General features: G+C 38.5%; 1 protein-coding gene across 3 annotated transcripts; it reads left to right on the top strand.

Annotated features, from left to right (window-relative positions):
- Positions 1–628: 628 nt before the first annotated feature.
- Positions 629–5,769, top strand: LOC116261206 (uncharacterized). 3 transcript variants are annotated; one of them, XM_031639851.2, is made up of 6 exons: positions 629–1,280; positions 1,413–2,224; positions 3,791–3,870; positions 3,941–4,205; positions 4,309–4,586; positions 5,320–5,769. In XM_031639851.2, the coding sequence occupies exons 2-5, from the start codon at positions 1,435–1,437 to the stop codon at positions 4,572–4,574; spliced, it is 1,401 nt and encodes a 466-aa protein (XP_031495711.1). In that variant the 5' UTR covers positions 629–1,280; positions 1,413–1,434; the 3' UTR covers positions 4,575–4,586; positions 5,320–5,769. The 3 variants fall into 3 exon arrangements, with proteins under 3 accessions (XP_031495711.1, XP_031495714.1, XP_031495712.1); XM_031639854.2 differs by having other exon boundaries at positions 629–1,220; XM_031639852.2 differs by having other exon boundaries at positions 629–2,224; positions 5,671–5,769.
- The last annotated feature ends 12,488 nt before the right edge of the window (positions 5,770–18,257 follow it).

Below are 18,257 nucleotides of genomic sequence, written 5' to 3' on the forward strand. Positions count from 1 at the left end.
CCTAATATGACATGCTCAATCCGATAATTTTATAAGTGGGTAGGTCCCTCATGGCTCCCTTTCTACTTATCCTAATGCTTGTCTTACATCTAAAAAGGTAATAGTCTGAACTGAGAAAATGGGTCTCAACTTGTGTTGCTTTTACTTAATGAGACATTGCGCTGAAGCAAAGGAGACATGAAAAATAATGCTATACAAAAACTTACAGCAAACAGATTTGCCTTTCCAACGACATTAGAAAGAAAGAGAGAGATTTGTGACCTTTGAGCTTGGACCAACTTAGTCAAAATGAGTTTTTCAATGGGATCATTTTTCAACAGTCAAAAAATCAGAAATGAGAGAAATTTTTCGAATCGAAACAATAGAAGATGTCAGAAACATAAAAATATAAGAGAAAAATAACGACATTCAGAAAGCTCGTTAAAAAAGTAATAAAAATGAAATATGTAATGGTTTTCAAGGATAGTGAAACATAGGACTATAAAAAAAATGTCGACCTGTAAAATAGATTTTAACGGTGTCTCTTTTTGACGAACGATTAGAAATGGAAAGAGAAGGTGGAAAGTGGAAACTTCCGCAAGGGCCGCTGATTCATTTATCCGAACGACGGGATTTTATTGAACAGATAAAAAAGCCCATCCGTTTCGCTTTTACCAACAGCTGGGAGACATCACCATTGAGTCATCCAACGAACCTTCTTTACCAAAAGAGCAGTTGAGGATGAACATGACTCGTTCCGGAATTCCATTCATGAAATAGCGAGGAAACAGCGGTGCAGATGCAGAGTTGGCGCGCATCCCCGGATGGGAACGGAAGAATACAAAATTCAGAGTCTTCACGTCGATCGGAGGCTTTTTTTTTTTATGTCGTTGTCTCATCTTTTATTTATTAAATCTCTCAGCCTCCATCGATTTCTAAATCAACATTTAGACGCTTATATGAGGTTGAATGATTCCACGCCTCCCCTCTTCCATACCTGAGAAGGAGAGAAGCATCCTTGTGCTCTTAGCCTCTGGAACGAGTGAATAACATGACTTTTGCGGTTCGTTGAATGGTGGGCGTAGTTGTTTTTGACCCATTAGACATGGGTTTTTTGTTATCCAATTAACGGAGGGAAATTTCGGGATTGGCATCTCGGATTTATATGAGATTTTTTGATTTCGGAGATGCTAAAAGTTGGTGGCTGAGTGCTGTTTATTTCCTCATCAGAAGATTTGCAGGTTGGTGTCCTGGAATTACAGAAAGTTTTGGCGTTGGTGGCGCTAGAAGGTCGATTTTAGGTGTGCAAGATTGTCTATTCACCGATTGAATTAGAGTAAACGAGCACCGGATCTTTGTCAAATAATGTGTTGTGAGTAGATATTTCGCTTAGATCAAAGAGAAAACAACATTTGAGATATTGTCCCTCTCAGGACCTGGAGTTTCTTTCCGGCCATGGAGCTCGTCAGGAATGGGGATGCGGAGGAGGTGGAGATGGAGGCTTCTCGTGCCTCGTCCCCTGTTAGAGAAGCGCGCATCCATCACACAAGCTTCCCTGGAGCAGTGAGGCAGAAGGCCTACCATTTCGATGGTTTGGGCAATTGCTTCACCAAGGAATGGGATCTTTCAGAAGGTTATGGCAAGGAGTTTTGTTGGTATCATGTGGAGCTCCCCAAGGGAAACCAGAAGCTTGCATTGTCCGCACAATATCTGATCGACGTGTTCTGCCCGCCTCTGAAACTCCAAGACATCCTTGCATTGGTTAGTAATGGACCCTTCTGCGGATACGTCGACGGCGCGCTGGTTTTTCGTGTTAATTCTGCCGGCCCTGCCACCAGCAAGTTCACACACCGGCTAGCAGCAAGGGTGACGGAGAATTGTGTCATTACTGTTTCTCTTGGCCGTGTCCCTAGATTGGGATTCAAACGGATGGAGAAGTCCCTCCTCTATGAGATTCCTAGGGTGGAGAATCCCAATTCCATTTATGATGAGATAAAGGGAAGATCGAACCTTACTGTGGTCCCTGAAAGCAGGCTCGAATCAGAATCCAGTGTAACAGTGATCAAGGAGCATGTGCTCGAGTTTCTGTTGACAATGAACCACTCCGAGGAGGCAGATAATCCGGTTCCCAGGTCGGTCTCGAACCTTATTGTTCATATTGTTGACACCCACATGGATCAGTTGCAGGATATAGTGACTACGCTCGAATTGGAGTTGGATGCGGTGGAGCTCGAATTGGATAAAGGTGAATTTCTTCTCGTCATATTAGAATTTCAAGCAGATCTTGTTGTTGTCTCTTATTGAACATGTTACTTTTGGCTTCCGTAAAGGCGTAGGTTGATCTCTTGTTTTTGGTTGAGTTTAGCTGTCCCTTAGCGCTGCAGAATCTAAAACAAGTTTCTCTTATTTTAATGCATTGATTGCTTTTTATTACTCAGTAAACGTAATTCCTCCATAGTGTTTAATACTTTTTGTTGGTTGTTAGTTCGGTCTGGTTGTCTAAGAGCTCAGATGGGTCTGGTGTATTAATTCTGTCCCAAATAAAACTTTCTCAGCTTAGTTATATTGGTTTTTCTTATTACCTTGTAAATCTGGTTTTCTCATATGTTTAAATTTTTGTTCACGAGATCCTAATGTGAAATTAGTTCCCTAATGTGGCAGCAAATTCATCATCCTTTTCTTGGTTATCTTTAGGTTGGCCTTCCAAATCCATGTCAGAGATTGGAAAAGAGCTCTTGCTATAATCATGTTTCCATAAGAAAGATGTTTTCTTGCATGGGCACCTCTCATGGTTTTTCAAAATCCTTCCCAGCATGTCAGCAGTCAAGAAAACTACTACATCCTACCTTTTCACCACTCACCATCTAGCTCTTGTTGTGACTTATTCTTTCTATCTTGAGCCACTAAATTCTGAAGGCATTTTTGAACGTCCATTCTTGCATTAGGCTATCCCAGAGGCATTAGCACACCAGATGCTTTCTTAGCACATGCCTTTCTGGAATGAAGGTCATCAGTTTCAGTTCGGTGTTAGTGTGGCCTGTGGAGGCTAGTAGTTCGTGGAAGGAATTGTTTTGTCTATTACAAATGCCCCAGATTACTTGCTTATAAGGTTGGGATAAATTAATCAGTTGAATGGTTTCCAATATCGCATCTTCACAATCTGTATAAGGGGCATACTTGCCAATGGTGCTAACCACCTAAGAATGGCTATTTCATGGAGCACGCTGTAGAGTGCATAAGTTGGAGTATCTTATTTTTGTTATGTGCTGCCAAATCTTTTTCTTTCTACTAGTGGTCATCTTCCTTGTACAATCCTTATTGCGGATCTAGCTGCTGGATTGCGGAGCAGGGTCCTTGCTTATGTTCTCAGAGAGCTTAAGGCTAACCATGTAACAATGACATGTCTCTATAATTTTACTTCATGTATCGATCTTAGCTGGGCATTGCTTTTAGTTTGTTCTTGAGCCATGGTGTCTCTCTAAAACATCAAGAGTGAAGATCAGTTGTCAACAATCGCTCAAACTTTATTTTTTTCTTCCTAAAACATGTTCATCCAGGTTTCTCAGTCTGCCATAGTTGCGAAACCTATGAATCATACTCAGATCGGCTGTTAATTAAATACAATCAGAATGACTGTAGCATATGAATAAGGCTACATGAATCCCTAGCATAAGAAGCTATAGAATCATTCTTCAATGGAAAGAAAGTGATGCAGGATAGAAGCTGCTGGAGTCATTTCTCTTGATTGACATCTTTCTAAGTTATGTTAACGGTACTCTTTTTAACTCATAAGTTGTCTACATCTATGCAGGCAGCTTTGCGCTGAAGAAACAGATGTTGGATGACAGAAGATTTCCTAAAATGCACTTAAATTTGCAGCGTCTACTACAGGTATTCATCAGTTTTGTTTGTTCTAGCCTAACTTTTCTTTGAATATTAATGTGTGCTATGATTGGATTAGGTAATTGCTCATGGAGAACAAGTTTTTCCTCGTGTGAGAGAGAAGTGTGCTACAAAAAGTTGGTTTGCTAGCGAAGATGTTAGTGCCCTTGAAGAACTGATTGGCAGACTCAGGAGGCTAAAAGAAAACGTGGGTTTTATAACTAATCGTGTTACGGCTCTTCAGGCAGGCCTTGATAGTTGGCAAGCTGAACAAATCAACCGAAAGCTTTATTATCTTTCTTTTCTCTCACTTATATTTCTTCCTTTATCAGTGGTTACTGGAGGTATGGTATTATATCCAAGAATATGGTACTAGCATTAACTTAAATCTTTTAAGTACACTAAAATGAGCCAGCATTTTGGTTTTTCTTTTTGATGCATTTGTAGTCTTTGGGATGAATGTTGGAGGGGTACCATGGACGCCGCAGAAAGACCCCAATATAAAAGATGGGTTTCGCAATGTTTTGTTGCTCTGCCTTGCATTAGTTATGCTGTTACTTTTGTGCTTCACTACTCCATATCTCTATTCACGCATCGCTTCTTGGAGTCGGCAGAGAACATTCAGAAGGAGCTTGTCTATGAACTGGAGATCCTTCTCAAGGAGAGGACTTCTTGGTGGCGGGTTTCAAGGAGGTGGTTATGTTCGTCTATAGAGTATTTCAAAGGTCTCTCTCTCTCTCTCTCTCTCTCTCTTGCAAGATAGAACAATCCTGATATTTGTGTGGTATACCAGGCATGTAGGTGTTTTGACACGTTGTGTGAGGGAGCATTCCACCGAAATTTGTTAAGATCTGCATTTGAATTCAAGTTGTATAACATAAAGTAGGATTTATCCACTGAATATATATGGTCCCATACTAAAGTTACAAATTGATATTTAAAATATTTATGATTCATGTGGGCATATGTTATGGTTCCTGTATAAATATGAAATCATTGGAATGTTGATGTTGTATTGAAACCATACTTTTGAGTCCGATAATCTGGAAAACCGGAAATGGATCATGCTTGATACACCAATAAAGATGTACCTAGGTTCTAGCATGGCTTTCACATTCAGCAAATGCTGATTGCAAGTCTGTGCACACATGGATGTTGTTTACACACAAAATGTTGGTAGTTTCTGTAGTCTAATAGTATCATGCAATAGAGAACACGTGAAGGGAAGCACAAGCTTGCACATATCAGATTTCAAGCATGGTTATACTTTGCAAACCACTTTTTTGACTCATGATCCATCACTGTTCATGTGACTCACTCATCCAATGCAATTTTCCTGCTATTAAGCAATCCATGTTTCTGCAGCATTCACACTTGCATCATGCCTTTTAACTAGTTTGGTTTAATGCGCATATACTACAACTGTAGGCTACGTGCATTGACATTGGTTTATGGCAGGGTTGCAGAACAAGTATTGATTCCAAAGCTGGTTTTTCTTTGTCAGAATGGATTGACTTGTGCCAATTTCTAAGTAGTTTCGATCATTCTCTATGGGATGACCTTGAAAACTATCTGAAACTGATATTGCTGATGTTAGACCCTGTTTCCTGCATCATTGGTGGCGATTTCTTAGGAAACCTCCTGGAACATATGTATGGTTGAACTGTTGAAGCAAATGGAAGCACATTAGTTACTGAAACTACTACAGAAGCACATTAGTTACTGAAACTACTACAGATTTCTTAGGAAACCTTCTGCTCCTAGACTTATTTTGATGAACTGACTGGGACTACATTTGTTGCATAGCAGAGGCTGCAGAATGCAAAAATGCTGGGGAAAAGTCTGGCTGACACACTGACATTGAATTTGTAAAGCAATTACCATTTATTCATCTCTTCATAGCTTTAATTGATTTTTTTTTTTTTTTTGTTATTGTTGTTGTTTGAAATGAATCCCTCTTAAAAGTCTGACATTCAGGTCAGTACGAGAATCATGCTCCCTTAGAGAGTTTCTAAATTACTTCCTGGATGCTGAAATTCACAAAACGTAAACTTTAGCTTTAGCAAGTACACCACAGCAAAATGTCTTACTGCTGTAGAATGTTCTGTAGCTCGTGAAAGGAGAATATTGGTGTTGGGGACCTTGGGGTTACCAACGTGTTATTTCTGAGTAGGCCGATTCATTGGCTAACGTATGTCCTTTTCAGTGAGCCTTTGAAACAGATGAAACATGGTAACTGGTAAGAAACTCCAAAATTTACTGATAGTGTAAAAATCACCTCCGTAGGACTTAAAATGTGTGAAGGCGCATTATTCATGATGAACCTTGGAAGATAAAATAAAGAAATAATTTGGATTATTAGCTTTCTAAAGATATCAAGTTTCATACTTAGACTAGATAAGTTTCATTTTCTTCATCCGAGTGTCCTATGCAGACGAACCTCAAAAAGCTGACATGTTAAACGTGCATGGCAAATTCCATGTATACAAAAGCTTGGTGGTTACCATTGCAATCACAGACAAAAGAAGAGCCAAACCGTCACGTCCATAGATTGTAAGTCATGTGAGTGGCCCTGCGACTGAGACAGGGGCACGCTACCCACCAACTTGCAACTGAACCGTGAGATGCGATGCCGACGGCAATACCTTTCCCCGCACCCATCCCAATGTTGTCTAGCAGAACGGTCAATACGGGTGCCGCGTGTCAATTTTTTACTATTTAAAAGTATATTTTGAATATCCATCTTTCCCATAAATAAATATATATTTTTTATTTTTTATTTTTCAATTTCTTGTCCCTTCCAAAATGTTGACCAATACAGATGGTCAAACAATTGCAGTCCCATGGTGGGAACACCACCTTCTAACCTATCCATTGAGAAAATGATCCTTGTTGAGAGCATTTTTTCATCTTTTGTATATTCTCAGTTGTGGGTGCATCCCTTGCAAGACAATGTCTTTCACTCTCTTGCAATGAACTTTGTGAAGTTGCCCTGTTCGTTTGAATGAAGTTTTGTGAAGTTTTTTTAGGCTACGAACACCTTCCAATTGTTTGTTGAAATAACAACCACCATTGTACAGCCGATCCTTGTTCTTGCGGCAACATAAATATTTGATAACGAATATTGTTCCCTGCATTGTTTGGCTTAATAATGACGAGACGTCTTGCAGTGTACAACCACCTAAAAGTGACTCCTAGGCATCGGCATGTAGCTCTACAGGCATGATTTTATCAGTTCATATGCATCCTTTAGGGCGTTTGAATTCGTTGGAACACCGCAAAACCATCTACAGCTGGAGTTATACTGTAGTCCTTACTCGCGCTCAAAATAGCGAAACCCTCCAGGAACAACCTAGCATGGCTACACGCTGCAAGCACTACGGTGAAGGCAGTAGCATCTGGCACGATGCCAACTTTAGCATATGGAAGAACAGTTCAATAGCTTCCTTTCCCTGGCCATGCAAAGATAATCATAGCATTTTCCGCTAAATCTTATCTAACGACTGCAATGTTCTGTCCTGTCCATGTTCATACATTGGTCATGCATCCACAAGACCAGCCATCACTTGAGCCTCAAATCCATATGCCCTCAACAGCATAACAGTCAATCCATCTGACTAAACACCACCTAACCAGTAGAGCACATGCAGATATCAAAAATCACCGTGACAAACTCATCAAGTCTTATGTTTTTAGACTGCATCAGGAAGAAGATATCAACAATCTTATTGGGCTGTCCAAGTCTTATGTTTTTAGACTGCATCAGGAAGAAGATATCAACAATCTTATTGGGCTGTCCATTATGCACGTGAACAGCGATTAAAGCAAACCAAGAGACCAGATCCTTCTCACCCAGCTGATCAAACAAAGACGTCGGATACATCATACCACTGCCTCTTAGCATAGCGGTCTGTCATTGTTGTAAACGATATTACGTTCCTTGAAGGCACTTCACCAAATAATGGACGTGCCACGCCTATTTCGCCTAACCGAAAGGGCCAATAGTTCACCTCATGCCCGAGACGAGAAGAGAGGGCCTGACCGCTCTTCCATCTGGCATGCTCTGTTGACTGGGAAGGAGGAATGATCGGAAACAAGAGCTGCAGAGGAAATTTTGTCATAAGAAAAAATAACTACGTTTCTCATCCATCTCTGTTAATGGAGGTCCTAGTTTGTGTGTTCACGTTAAAAGTTAAGCGCTTCTTTGTTCACCTGTAAAAGTTGGCACAAAACTTTAAGTGTCCATTTGTAATTTTTCGGATCATTTTCTCACTGAATAGGTTAGAAGGTGGTGTTCCCGTCACGGGGCTGCAATTGTCAAATGGTGGTCCTTGCTGCTTCACCCAAATGATGTAAAATGTGAGCTCTACTTGCGCACGAGATTTGTTCTTGAGAATGCAAAGGATGTGGCGATCTTCGCTAGACAGACGTTCAAGCTAGGACGGATAACAGTAATCCATGACCTTGCCGTCGACGATACATTCAGTCTACATTCTTTCTTTGGTTCATTCAATTTCTGCTGAGCTCGGAATTCTTCTACCGAATTCATTTTGAAGAGCAGCTTGGCCAGAAATTTGGCGACGGCGATGTCGACTCAATCAAAATGAGAAACATCTGCTTTGTTCCTCCATGGACGAAGGAACTCGTTGAAAATACTGAGCCTCTGGTCATGGATGAGCCCTTGAAACCATTGCTTGCATTTTCAAAAAGAAACGTAAAAACATTAGGAGGCCCTACATTTCATCGAGAGTACGGATGAACAAAGGGGTGCAGCTCTTGCCTGATGATGATGTGAGTTTGTTGTTGGCTCAAGGCTTAGGCGCTGTTTTGTAATTTTTCAATTTAAAGAAAGGCCTCAGGAACCGATACATACATTTGTCATATGACGCCAATACTACTTTTTACAACATTGCAAAAGGCTAAAAAAGAAGAACAAAAAGAATAGGTAAAGCTTATATAGAAGGCATTAAAACACAATCAGATATTTTCACTTGAGTATTTTTTTTTTGACTTGGTAAAAAAAAAAAACACGAAAATCAAAGAACTTTTAAAGAGTTCTTTAAAGAAACACGTAAAATCTTGAAAAGAATAGAAAAGGCTACAATTTTTACAGTGTTAAAAAAAATGCAAGGATCCACAATATTTGACAAATAGTATTGAGGACCGTAATAGCATAGTTGATGAGCGAGTCGGTGAAAGTCGGTTCAACAGTTGGATGTATTAGTTTTTGGACTTTGTAACATTTTCATTGATCGGTGTCTTTCTCCACCAAGTTTCAAAGTAGCCAACTTCCATAACAAAGAGAAAGAGAAAAGGATTTTTGCATGCAAAGTAGATGCAGCAGACATGTAGAAAACAATTCATAGTCACTTTGGATCTTACCCGTACTTCTTCAGCACTAATTCAGTATTCAAATTGCTCTCTCTTTATTCATGGACGTTATTGCCATTACTACATTTCACATCCTTATTTTGTTGGCAGAAAAGGAGAACGCAGTACACGAATCGCCATATATACGTGCATGGACATGTATATCATTGCCCACGTACGCCTGGCGAAGAGTATTAAGATCAAAGACTTGTGGGCCTTGGGTTGGAGAGGATGTATCTAAGATCGCCTCTCCATTTTTGCTGCTGACTGTCACAGTCGGGAGGAAGTGTGCTCGAGCTAGAAGTTGAAAACCATTTTCCTCTACGCCGGCCATGATAATCCCAACGCCACCTGCGGCCGTAACAGCAAGACCTTTGTTAAAGCACAGATGCGTATCCATTTTCACAGAGAACGATCTTCCCGACAACCTCTGTGGAACTGAGCGACCCGCACAGGCAATATTTGCCGCTCGAATAGTTGCTGGCATTCCCAGCATAACCTAGTGGCAACGTTGGCCTGATGGGCAAGGACTTGCCACCATAGAGTGATTAACCGACGTAGTTGTTGCGATTGCCTAAGATCGCATATGATGGAAAGTCACGATCAATGGAGCTTTCTCCGACGGTCGTGATCCATGGGGCGACATTCTCAACAGAGTAGGGCGAGGGACCGGAATTACCGGCGGAGCAAGAAACCAGAATGCCGAGTTGCACGGCAACAAAGGCACCGATGGTAATGCTGTTGCGGTAGAAGCTGCTTGGGGGGCCGCCGAGGGAGAGCGACAGGATGTCCATTCCGTCGCGGACGGCCTCGTCCATGGCGGCAAGTATGTCCGACGAAAAGCGCCATCCCTTTAGCAGTCCCAGGCGCATAGCCGAACATGCTTGCGTACCGGACAGCAGCACCACCGGCCGTGCTGGCCGTGTGTGTCCCATGGCCTTCGTCGTCCCGCGGCTACCTTGATTCGCTCTGCTCATTGATTGGGCCGTATTCGGCCTCGTAACCAGCAGAAAAGAACTGGGCACCGATCAGCTTCCTGTTGCAGTTGCTCACCTTAAAATTTGTCCCGGCCTTGCACGAGCCCTTCCACTTGGATGGGATCGGGCAGAGTCCACCATCATTGAAGCTCCTGCTCTCCGGCCAAATGCCTGTGTCAAGCAACCCAATAATGATGTTCTCCCCTTCTGTAGATCTTGCCAACAGGCCGCCTCGACCGTTGAGCCCGAGAAAGGATGGTGTCCTCGTCGTGTCTGGCTTGTATACCATCTCTGGGAGCACCGCCAGGACACTGGACTTCTCCCTCAGGAACTCTGCTTCTGTCGCAGTCAGTGAAGTGGAGAAGCCATGCAGGATAGTGGGATAGGTGTAGATGATGGTTTTTTTATCTGGTTTATCAGACACCGATTCAAGCAATGTTTGATACCACATATCGGGACTAGAAAAGCTGGTTGGCATGAGATCTTGCTGGACGTGCACGATGTAGGTTTGTTTCTTGTCCGGGGCGACGACGCTCGTGACATGGCAGATTGCCATGAGAGAGATGAAGAAGACGTGACATGGCAGATTGCCATGAGAGAGATGAAAAAGACGCAAACCAGGTGTTGCAACCCCTTCATCTTCCTCAGCATCGTTGTTAACCAACCCGTAAGTTTCTCTATTCTATGGCTCCTGAAGAGGACGGCTTGGTAGGTGAAACGAGGAGATAATGCTGAGAAGGAAGTGATGAGACGGAAGATAGTAGGGAGGATGGCCGGTGGTGTTTGTATACGACGATATGCTTGGTAAGGACGTTGGAAACAAGGAGTTGCAGGAATCGAGCTAGGAGAATGGAAAGGCAAAAACATGCGTCTATATATAGGCAGCCGACTGTCTCAATCCTTCTTGTCCGACATGATCAGTCTTCCTTTTCTTGTGATCCTTAATCCTCCACAGACTGGACAAATTAATATTTTTGAAAATTTCGTTTACATTCTCTTGTGAACGTCCCATCCCAGTTCTTAATTTCTGATCTTGCTGTTCTGTTAATGTAATTCTCCATCAGGTGGGCTGAAGGTTCCTCAACAGTTGATTCTCTGCTGCATTCTTAAGCTGAGGTTTTCAGGGCCTCGAACATATATACCAGTTGTGCTCAGTGCCTCCCTCAAGCTTTTCTTGCTTGGGTCGGCAAGGTTCGAAACGTGAGCAGCTTCATGCCCAGCAGTTGAGCTTACATTTCCCTTTACATTTTGGAAGCAAGTTTTATTCATAATTTTTTTCTCTTCTCTTCTCACTCGATGCTTATAGAGAGAAAAACTTGACAATTCATATAAAAAAAGTTAAATAACTTATCTCCCTTCTTTTGGTTATTGTTGAGCATCAGAAAGTGGCACTGTGAAATTTAAGTCAGAGGAGCAAAACTAAATTTGTAGTATATATATATATATAAAACAAAATTTAAGGCAGCCATGTTAATTGATAGTGATTCTATGCGTTTACAAGTTCAAGCAAGGTTAACCTTGCTTGCTGGCTGGCAATAAATGATTCAACAGATGACTGCAAGAAATCAAAAAGTGGAATATCCGAATAGGAAGAAACCGCCATAAAGCAAGGGTTTGGTGCGCGATGACGTACTTTTCTTCTATGTTTAATAAGACGGATACGTAAATGTGATTGGGGTTGTTGGTTGAGTGGCAATCCATTTTTAGGGGTTGTTTCTCCCAGCCCAATTCCATCCCTAACATTTAAATCAAATTCAGATTGTGAAATCAGATTTTGGATTCAGATATAACTTTTCTTCATTTGCATTTTGGATTCGGATATAACCCGGAGAAACAACCCCTAAAAATGGATTGCCACTCAACCAATCACATTTACGTATCCGTCTTATTAAACATAGAAGACAAGTAAGTCATCGCGCACCGAACCCTTGCTTTATGGCGGTTTCTTCCTATTTGGACATTGCTGCAGTCATCTGTTCAATTATTTGTTGCCAGCAACAGCAAGGTTTCTGTTTGAACTTGTAAAAGCATAGAATCACTATCATATTACATGGCTGCCTAATATTAGCTTGCTTGTCGGTAAGAAAAATTTTAAAAAGTATTTACCTTACGTGCATTTGGCCAGCAAGTCTCTATACTTGGTAGCATAAAATTCTAATAATTCTAAACACTCGCCATATAATTTTAAAATTTTTAAGAAGCACATGTGTGTAAATTGAAATAACTGCCATGTAAATTGAAACACAGGAATTTATTAAATGAACGAGATATAAATTCCTAAAACATTTAATTATAATTGTCCATTTTCTATTATTATTTTTCATGTAGTTTTTTACCATGTATATATAGCCCGTCGTTTAGAGGGGCGTTTTCTTCGGTAGCTTAGCTCGGCGTTTTTATTACCAAACAGTAGTAATACGATTAGATTCATATACCAAACAGCCACGCCATGTCAAAACACTTGTTTGGTTTTGATCCCTTTTACTGTGCTTGCTTAAAGGTGTTGCCTTATTACAAAACATTGCTAAAAGATAACTTCTAGGGTCCATGGAGGCCGGAGCTAGTTTTTTACTCAGATTAGATTGGGATTTAGCTGCGTCTCCATCTCGAATTTTCATCCTTCAGAATGAAAAAGTAGTCAGATCAGATTGCTTGGTGATTTCTTGTTTTAAAAAAAGAAGAGAAGAGGTATTCATGAGAACAAGACCAAGGATAAGCAGGGGCATGTTTGGGTGACGTGAATTATTTTTTCACTTTCTACTAAAAGCAGTCTACAGAGTGTGAGCCCCAGCATTAGTTGGACATACAACAGCTCCGCAGGAATGGTGAGTAGGTTGAAGGTTTTTAGATTGTTTTTAATTAAAGTTTTTAACTGCATTTACAACCGTTTGACCACTTTAATTAAAAACCTTCAACTTCAGTGGTCGAACGCTTGCAAATGCAGTTAAAAGCCTTAATTAAAAACAATCTCAAAAACCTTAATGAAGTGGTTAAAAAAAAAGGAAAAAAGAAAAAAAAAACACATTTTTAAAGAGTTTTTCGTATTTTTTCCACTTTTTTTAATTCCAAACATTTTTTTTTCATTTTTTATTTTTAGTTGTTGCAAATCTACTTATCTTATGATGTTTGTGTTATTAGTTTCTCACTTATTTTATTTTTCTCTTATTTTTAGTTTTTTAAAATTTTTAAAAATTTACTGTATTTTTTTTTTCAAGATCGCCATATTATATGCAAGAAAAATGTCGCTCTTTAAAACTCCGAGACGTTATTTATGACTATGATGTAGACACTTCTGTGCGCCCAAGAGTCTTACAACCTGTTTGGATGGAGGGAGAGGGAGGAAAAAGAATGGAAAAAATGATCTTTCCTGTGTTTGGATGGCTAAATAATATAGAGAGAAATGAAGTGAGAACTAATAGTTGTGTTTGGATGCAAGGGAAAGGAAAAGAAAGGAAGGAGAAGAAAATGAGTTTTTAATGTAATTCCAAACCCTTTCAAAATGAAGAGATTGGAAGGAAAAATAAGGGATGATCATTTCATTTCCTTTCTTCTCATTTTTCTCTCCATTCTTTTTCTCTTCCATCAATTCCTTTCTCTCTTTTTTTATTATCTAAACATAGTGTTAGGTTCTGACACCATAAAAAGATACCAGAGAGACAAGAAAGAAATTAAGTGGTTCGACGAGAAAGAGAGAGAAGAGAGAGAGAGAGAGAGTCTCTATGTCCACAGGGATAAATTTTCTCTCTCAAATTCTATGTTATTTTGCGAGAGGTTCTATTATATATTATGTGTGTACAACAATTTGTTCCCTCAGTTTTCTAATCTTTTGGATTCAATGGTTCACAACAATTATTTCTTTTCCTAAATTCAGCTTGTTAATATTGGCAATGACACCTGTAGAACCCTTAGTTTCCTTATCTTTTAGATTATAAGGTTTATAGCAATTATTTCCTTTCTTAAAATTCAGCTTACTAACATTGGCAATAACACCCATATAGCTTATGGGATGGAGGCAGGGGCCTTGTTCTCCCTCAAAGTTAAAAAAAAAAAAAGATATATGCAAATTTCAAATAAATTTAGTTGAATGTAATAAAAGATTTGAAAATTTCTATTTCAGCTGATGACAAAATTTTGAAATTATAGTTTGGTTCCTGCAACGAAAAAACTTGTGTTGATTGCATGCTTTCCATCTTGAGCTGGATTCTTTTTCTTCACGGGAGGTTTGGTAGCCTTAGATTTATAGATTGACCTGACATGTTTTCACTGATGTGGCAAAAGATCACTTATTTTCAGCGACGATCGCGGTCACGCTGAATGCGAGGTCGGTCAATATGCATGTGAAAGCAAAGACTGCACGAAACTCGGATCATGTGAAGCTTGCAATTAACTTGGTCAAAAACCTTGTCCCTTTCCATCATGCCGGTTCCTCCATTTTTCTCAATTTATTTTGTTCTTTTCCATGTCGAAGCCTTAGACATTTAATGGTATTTTTTAAACAAAATAAAAAAAAAATTGTCGGATGCAGAAATCTTAAGGTTCCGTTGCAATAACACGAGGTTATTCAATACTTTGCCAAAAAATAAAATTAACATTCTTTGCTGGCATGATTCATTTGGGCCATTTAGATGCAATTGCGATAGATTATGTAGCAACAGTTTTTTTATATCAAAATAGACTATAGAATGAATGTACGCAAGTGGGTACGTTGATATTTTTATATTAGAATTCTCTCTCTCTCTCTATATATATATATATATATATATATATATATATATATATATATATATAGTAGATCCCAAACTATTAGGTCAGGGATAAAACTAGACCGTTTATTTTTTTTGCTACAAAAAGTTTTAAACAAAACAAAACATCCTAACATGTTTATAAAAACTAATTTGGCAAGAAACATGCTTTAGCTTAAGTTGTTTGTTATAAAAGATGGAGATTTCACCATCATGAATATTTTGGATGTTATACAAGCCATTTAATTTTACTTATATAAAAATATAATTACATTAAAAAAATGATTGGCTCAACACATGTTTCCCAAGAATTTATTCGTAACATCACATCTGTAAGGTTAGCTTGCAAAAAGTACACTATAACCATTAGTATCTAGGTCAATGGCAAACTAAAGTAGCGGTCAGAGTACTTAATTAATCTCCTATGATTTCTCTTGATTGAAAAGTTCTGATTACGGGGTAGGTTAATCAACTATTGTTAAAGTAATTGATTGTCTTGGTTTTTAGCTTTTTTTTAACTGAAATTAAAACTGTTATGGGGCCAGGTTGAGATATGCCAAACTATGGGCCTAAGCTCAAGAGTGGGTCGAGCCATTACATGCATGCTTAATTAAACTCGTGGCCGAAGAATGTGTAGAAAGCATTGTACAAAAGACAAATAGTTGCAATGGATTTCTTTGTGGTTAATAAGAATTTAAATATGGTCATCTCGGTTCGTGCTAAAAAAGTATTTTTTTTAATAAACGGCTAATTAAGCTTAAGTTAAATCTCAGTTCGAGCATCTTAAGTATGACCTAAGCCGATCTTGAGCTAGTGATCAACTCGAACTCGAGCTAAGCTCGAATTGTGGTCATAAACAGCTCATAGATCTGGGTCCTTGTCCAATTTGCATCACTTGTCTAATTTGGATCACTTGTCCAATTTGCATCCGCTACAACACTTGTTTTTTTTGTGGGGTATTTCAATGTCTTGTTTCTATTTATTTTTTACTTAATGTCTTCTATATAATTTCCTTATATTCAACAATGCATGCAAGTCTCATTAAGTTTTGATATATAAAGATCTAATGGCCATTAGACCCATTGTGTTTTTTGTGGGGTATTTCAATCTCTTGTTTTTATGTGTTTTTTTTTTTTACTTATTGTCTTATATATAATTTCCTTATATTCAACAATGCATACAAGTCTCATTAAGTTTTGATATATAAAGATCTAATGGCTACTAACCTTTTTCTCTCCTTCCTTGCCTCCATGCCAAGCAGCTGTGACCAGACAGAGCTCAAGATGGTCAAAGGATTTATATATATATATATATATAAGTATATATATATATATATATATTATATATATATATATATATTATATGTATATATATATATATATATATATAGAAAGAGAGAGAGAGAGAGAGAGAGGGGGAGGGAGGTAGTGTCATGGCCTAAATGAAAAGGAAGTTGATAATGGCCCATAACTTGCCCACTTGTATTGCAATATTCTAAAGCCAAGACGCTAAGCTTTACCTGTTCTTTTTGTTCTTATTTTTTTAGCTTTTTGCAATGTTGTAAAAAGTAGTATTGGCGTCATATGACAAATGTATGTATCGGTTCCTGAGGCCTTTCTTTAAATTGAAAAATTACAGAACAACGCCTAAGTTTTGAGCCAACAACAAACTCACGCACAAAAAAATATTAAAATAACAGAAAAATAACAAGTTAGAAAGTAAAAACAAGTTAGAAGACATTAAGTAAAAAAAATAAATAAATAAAAACAAGAGATTGAAATACCCCACAAAAGACACAATGGGTCTAATGACCATTAGATCTTTATATATCAAAACTTAATGAGACTTGCATGCATTGTTGAATATAAGGAAATTATATAGAAGACATTAAGTAAAAAATAAATAAAAACAAGAGATTGAAATACCCCACAAAAAACACAATGGGTCTTAAATAATGAAAGGTTTCCCTTAGACACTACCCCATCTCTCTTTTTGGGAGTATTCATGTCTCTTCAAAAAATAGTTTGGCTTTTGTATTTTCGACTTGATTTTGAACGTCTTATAATCAAAAGCTGAGATGATTTCCACTAAGCACAAATGACCCCTTAATTAGCCAAATTACACCATTAAAGAAATCCGACACATATAATCTAATTCCCTTTTTATGATGTTGAATCACCAATACGAAAAGTAACCACGTAGTCCCCAAGAACTGCACATATTTGTGTTGGAGATGGTGAGATTTGCAATGCATCATCCCTTTGGAAAGTAGATTTGACAGACAACCGGAACGGTGAAAAATGTCATCACCATGTTTGCATTGCTTAGATGTGAGATACGAAAATTTTATGAGGAATGTAAGTTATGTTTCATCACCCTCTATGAATCCGAGCCTAGATCCCGTCGTTTGATAATAAAAAAAAAAAAAACAAGAGCAATCTGCTTGAGATGGAGGGTGATCTTAGATCTCAAAGTTTCTATCCCTTGCAGTAAAAATGGCGGATCTCAAGTGGGGTACTGGATGTCAAGTGGATCTCCTCATGCCGGCGGAGATCCATGAATTCATAACATATTTAAGTTCATAGATTACAAAGGTACAATTTCTCAGAACTATAATAAATAAATTAGTGAACCTCAAAAGATGAGAGGCTTCAATTTAAGAATGGAGCAACCAAAGGCCGCCTTACAAATGTAACTAAAAAAGGGACCATAAATTTGTGAATTTAAGATCTCTAGTTCGATTCTGCCCTTAAATTAGATTGAACTAGAGAAGTTTAGATGTTAGCCTGTAAGAGGGGAAGACGTGTTAGTCCGCGCCGGTGGCCGACCTTTGTCAAATCTGAAGTAATCAAACGCCTCTTAAAGAATAAGATTTGAGATATGACAAAGTTTGCTCCCATGCATGTATTGAGATGAAATCCGTCAACTTATTGACAATCAGATTAATAATTTCTACTAAGTTAGAACAAAAAAAATCTTCAAACAGCTTCATCTTGAATTCCTTTCTTTGTGGCCTTAAATAGGCGAGTTTTTTTTGTTTTTGAAGTCATGTTAAGTCAGATTTGTTTGCAAGTGTTAACAGGACTTCAACTTAATCTCTCATTTTCTTTAAAAAACTAAAGTTTTTATTTTTTAATAGTATATTTTTTCAACTTGAAGTGTTCCTACTCATACATATAGTGAAATAAAATAAGGGACTGTCCGAAAGGTGTCAATATAACATTTCCTTGTGTTAAAAGATCTATAAGAATGTCTGTTCTAATATCATAATAGAATACGGGCTTTGATTGAAATTTTTGTCTGTTCA

The sequence above is a fragment of the Nymphaea colorata genome, chromosome 9, assembly GCF_008831285.2.
Source record: "Nymphaea colorata isolate Beijing-Zhang1983 chromosome 9, ASM883128v2, whole genome shotgun sequence".
Lineage (NCBI taxonomy): Eukaryota > Viridiplantae > Streptophyta > Magnoliopsida > Nymphaeales > Nymphaeaceae > Nymphaea > Nymphaea colorata.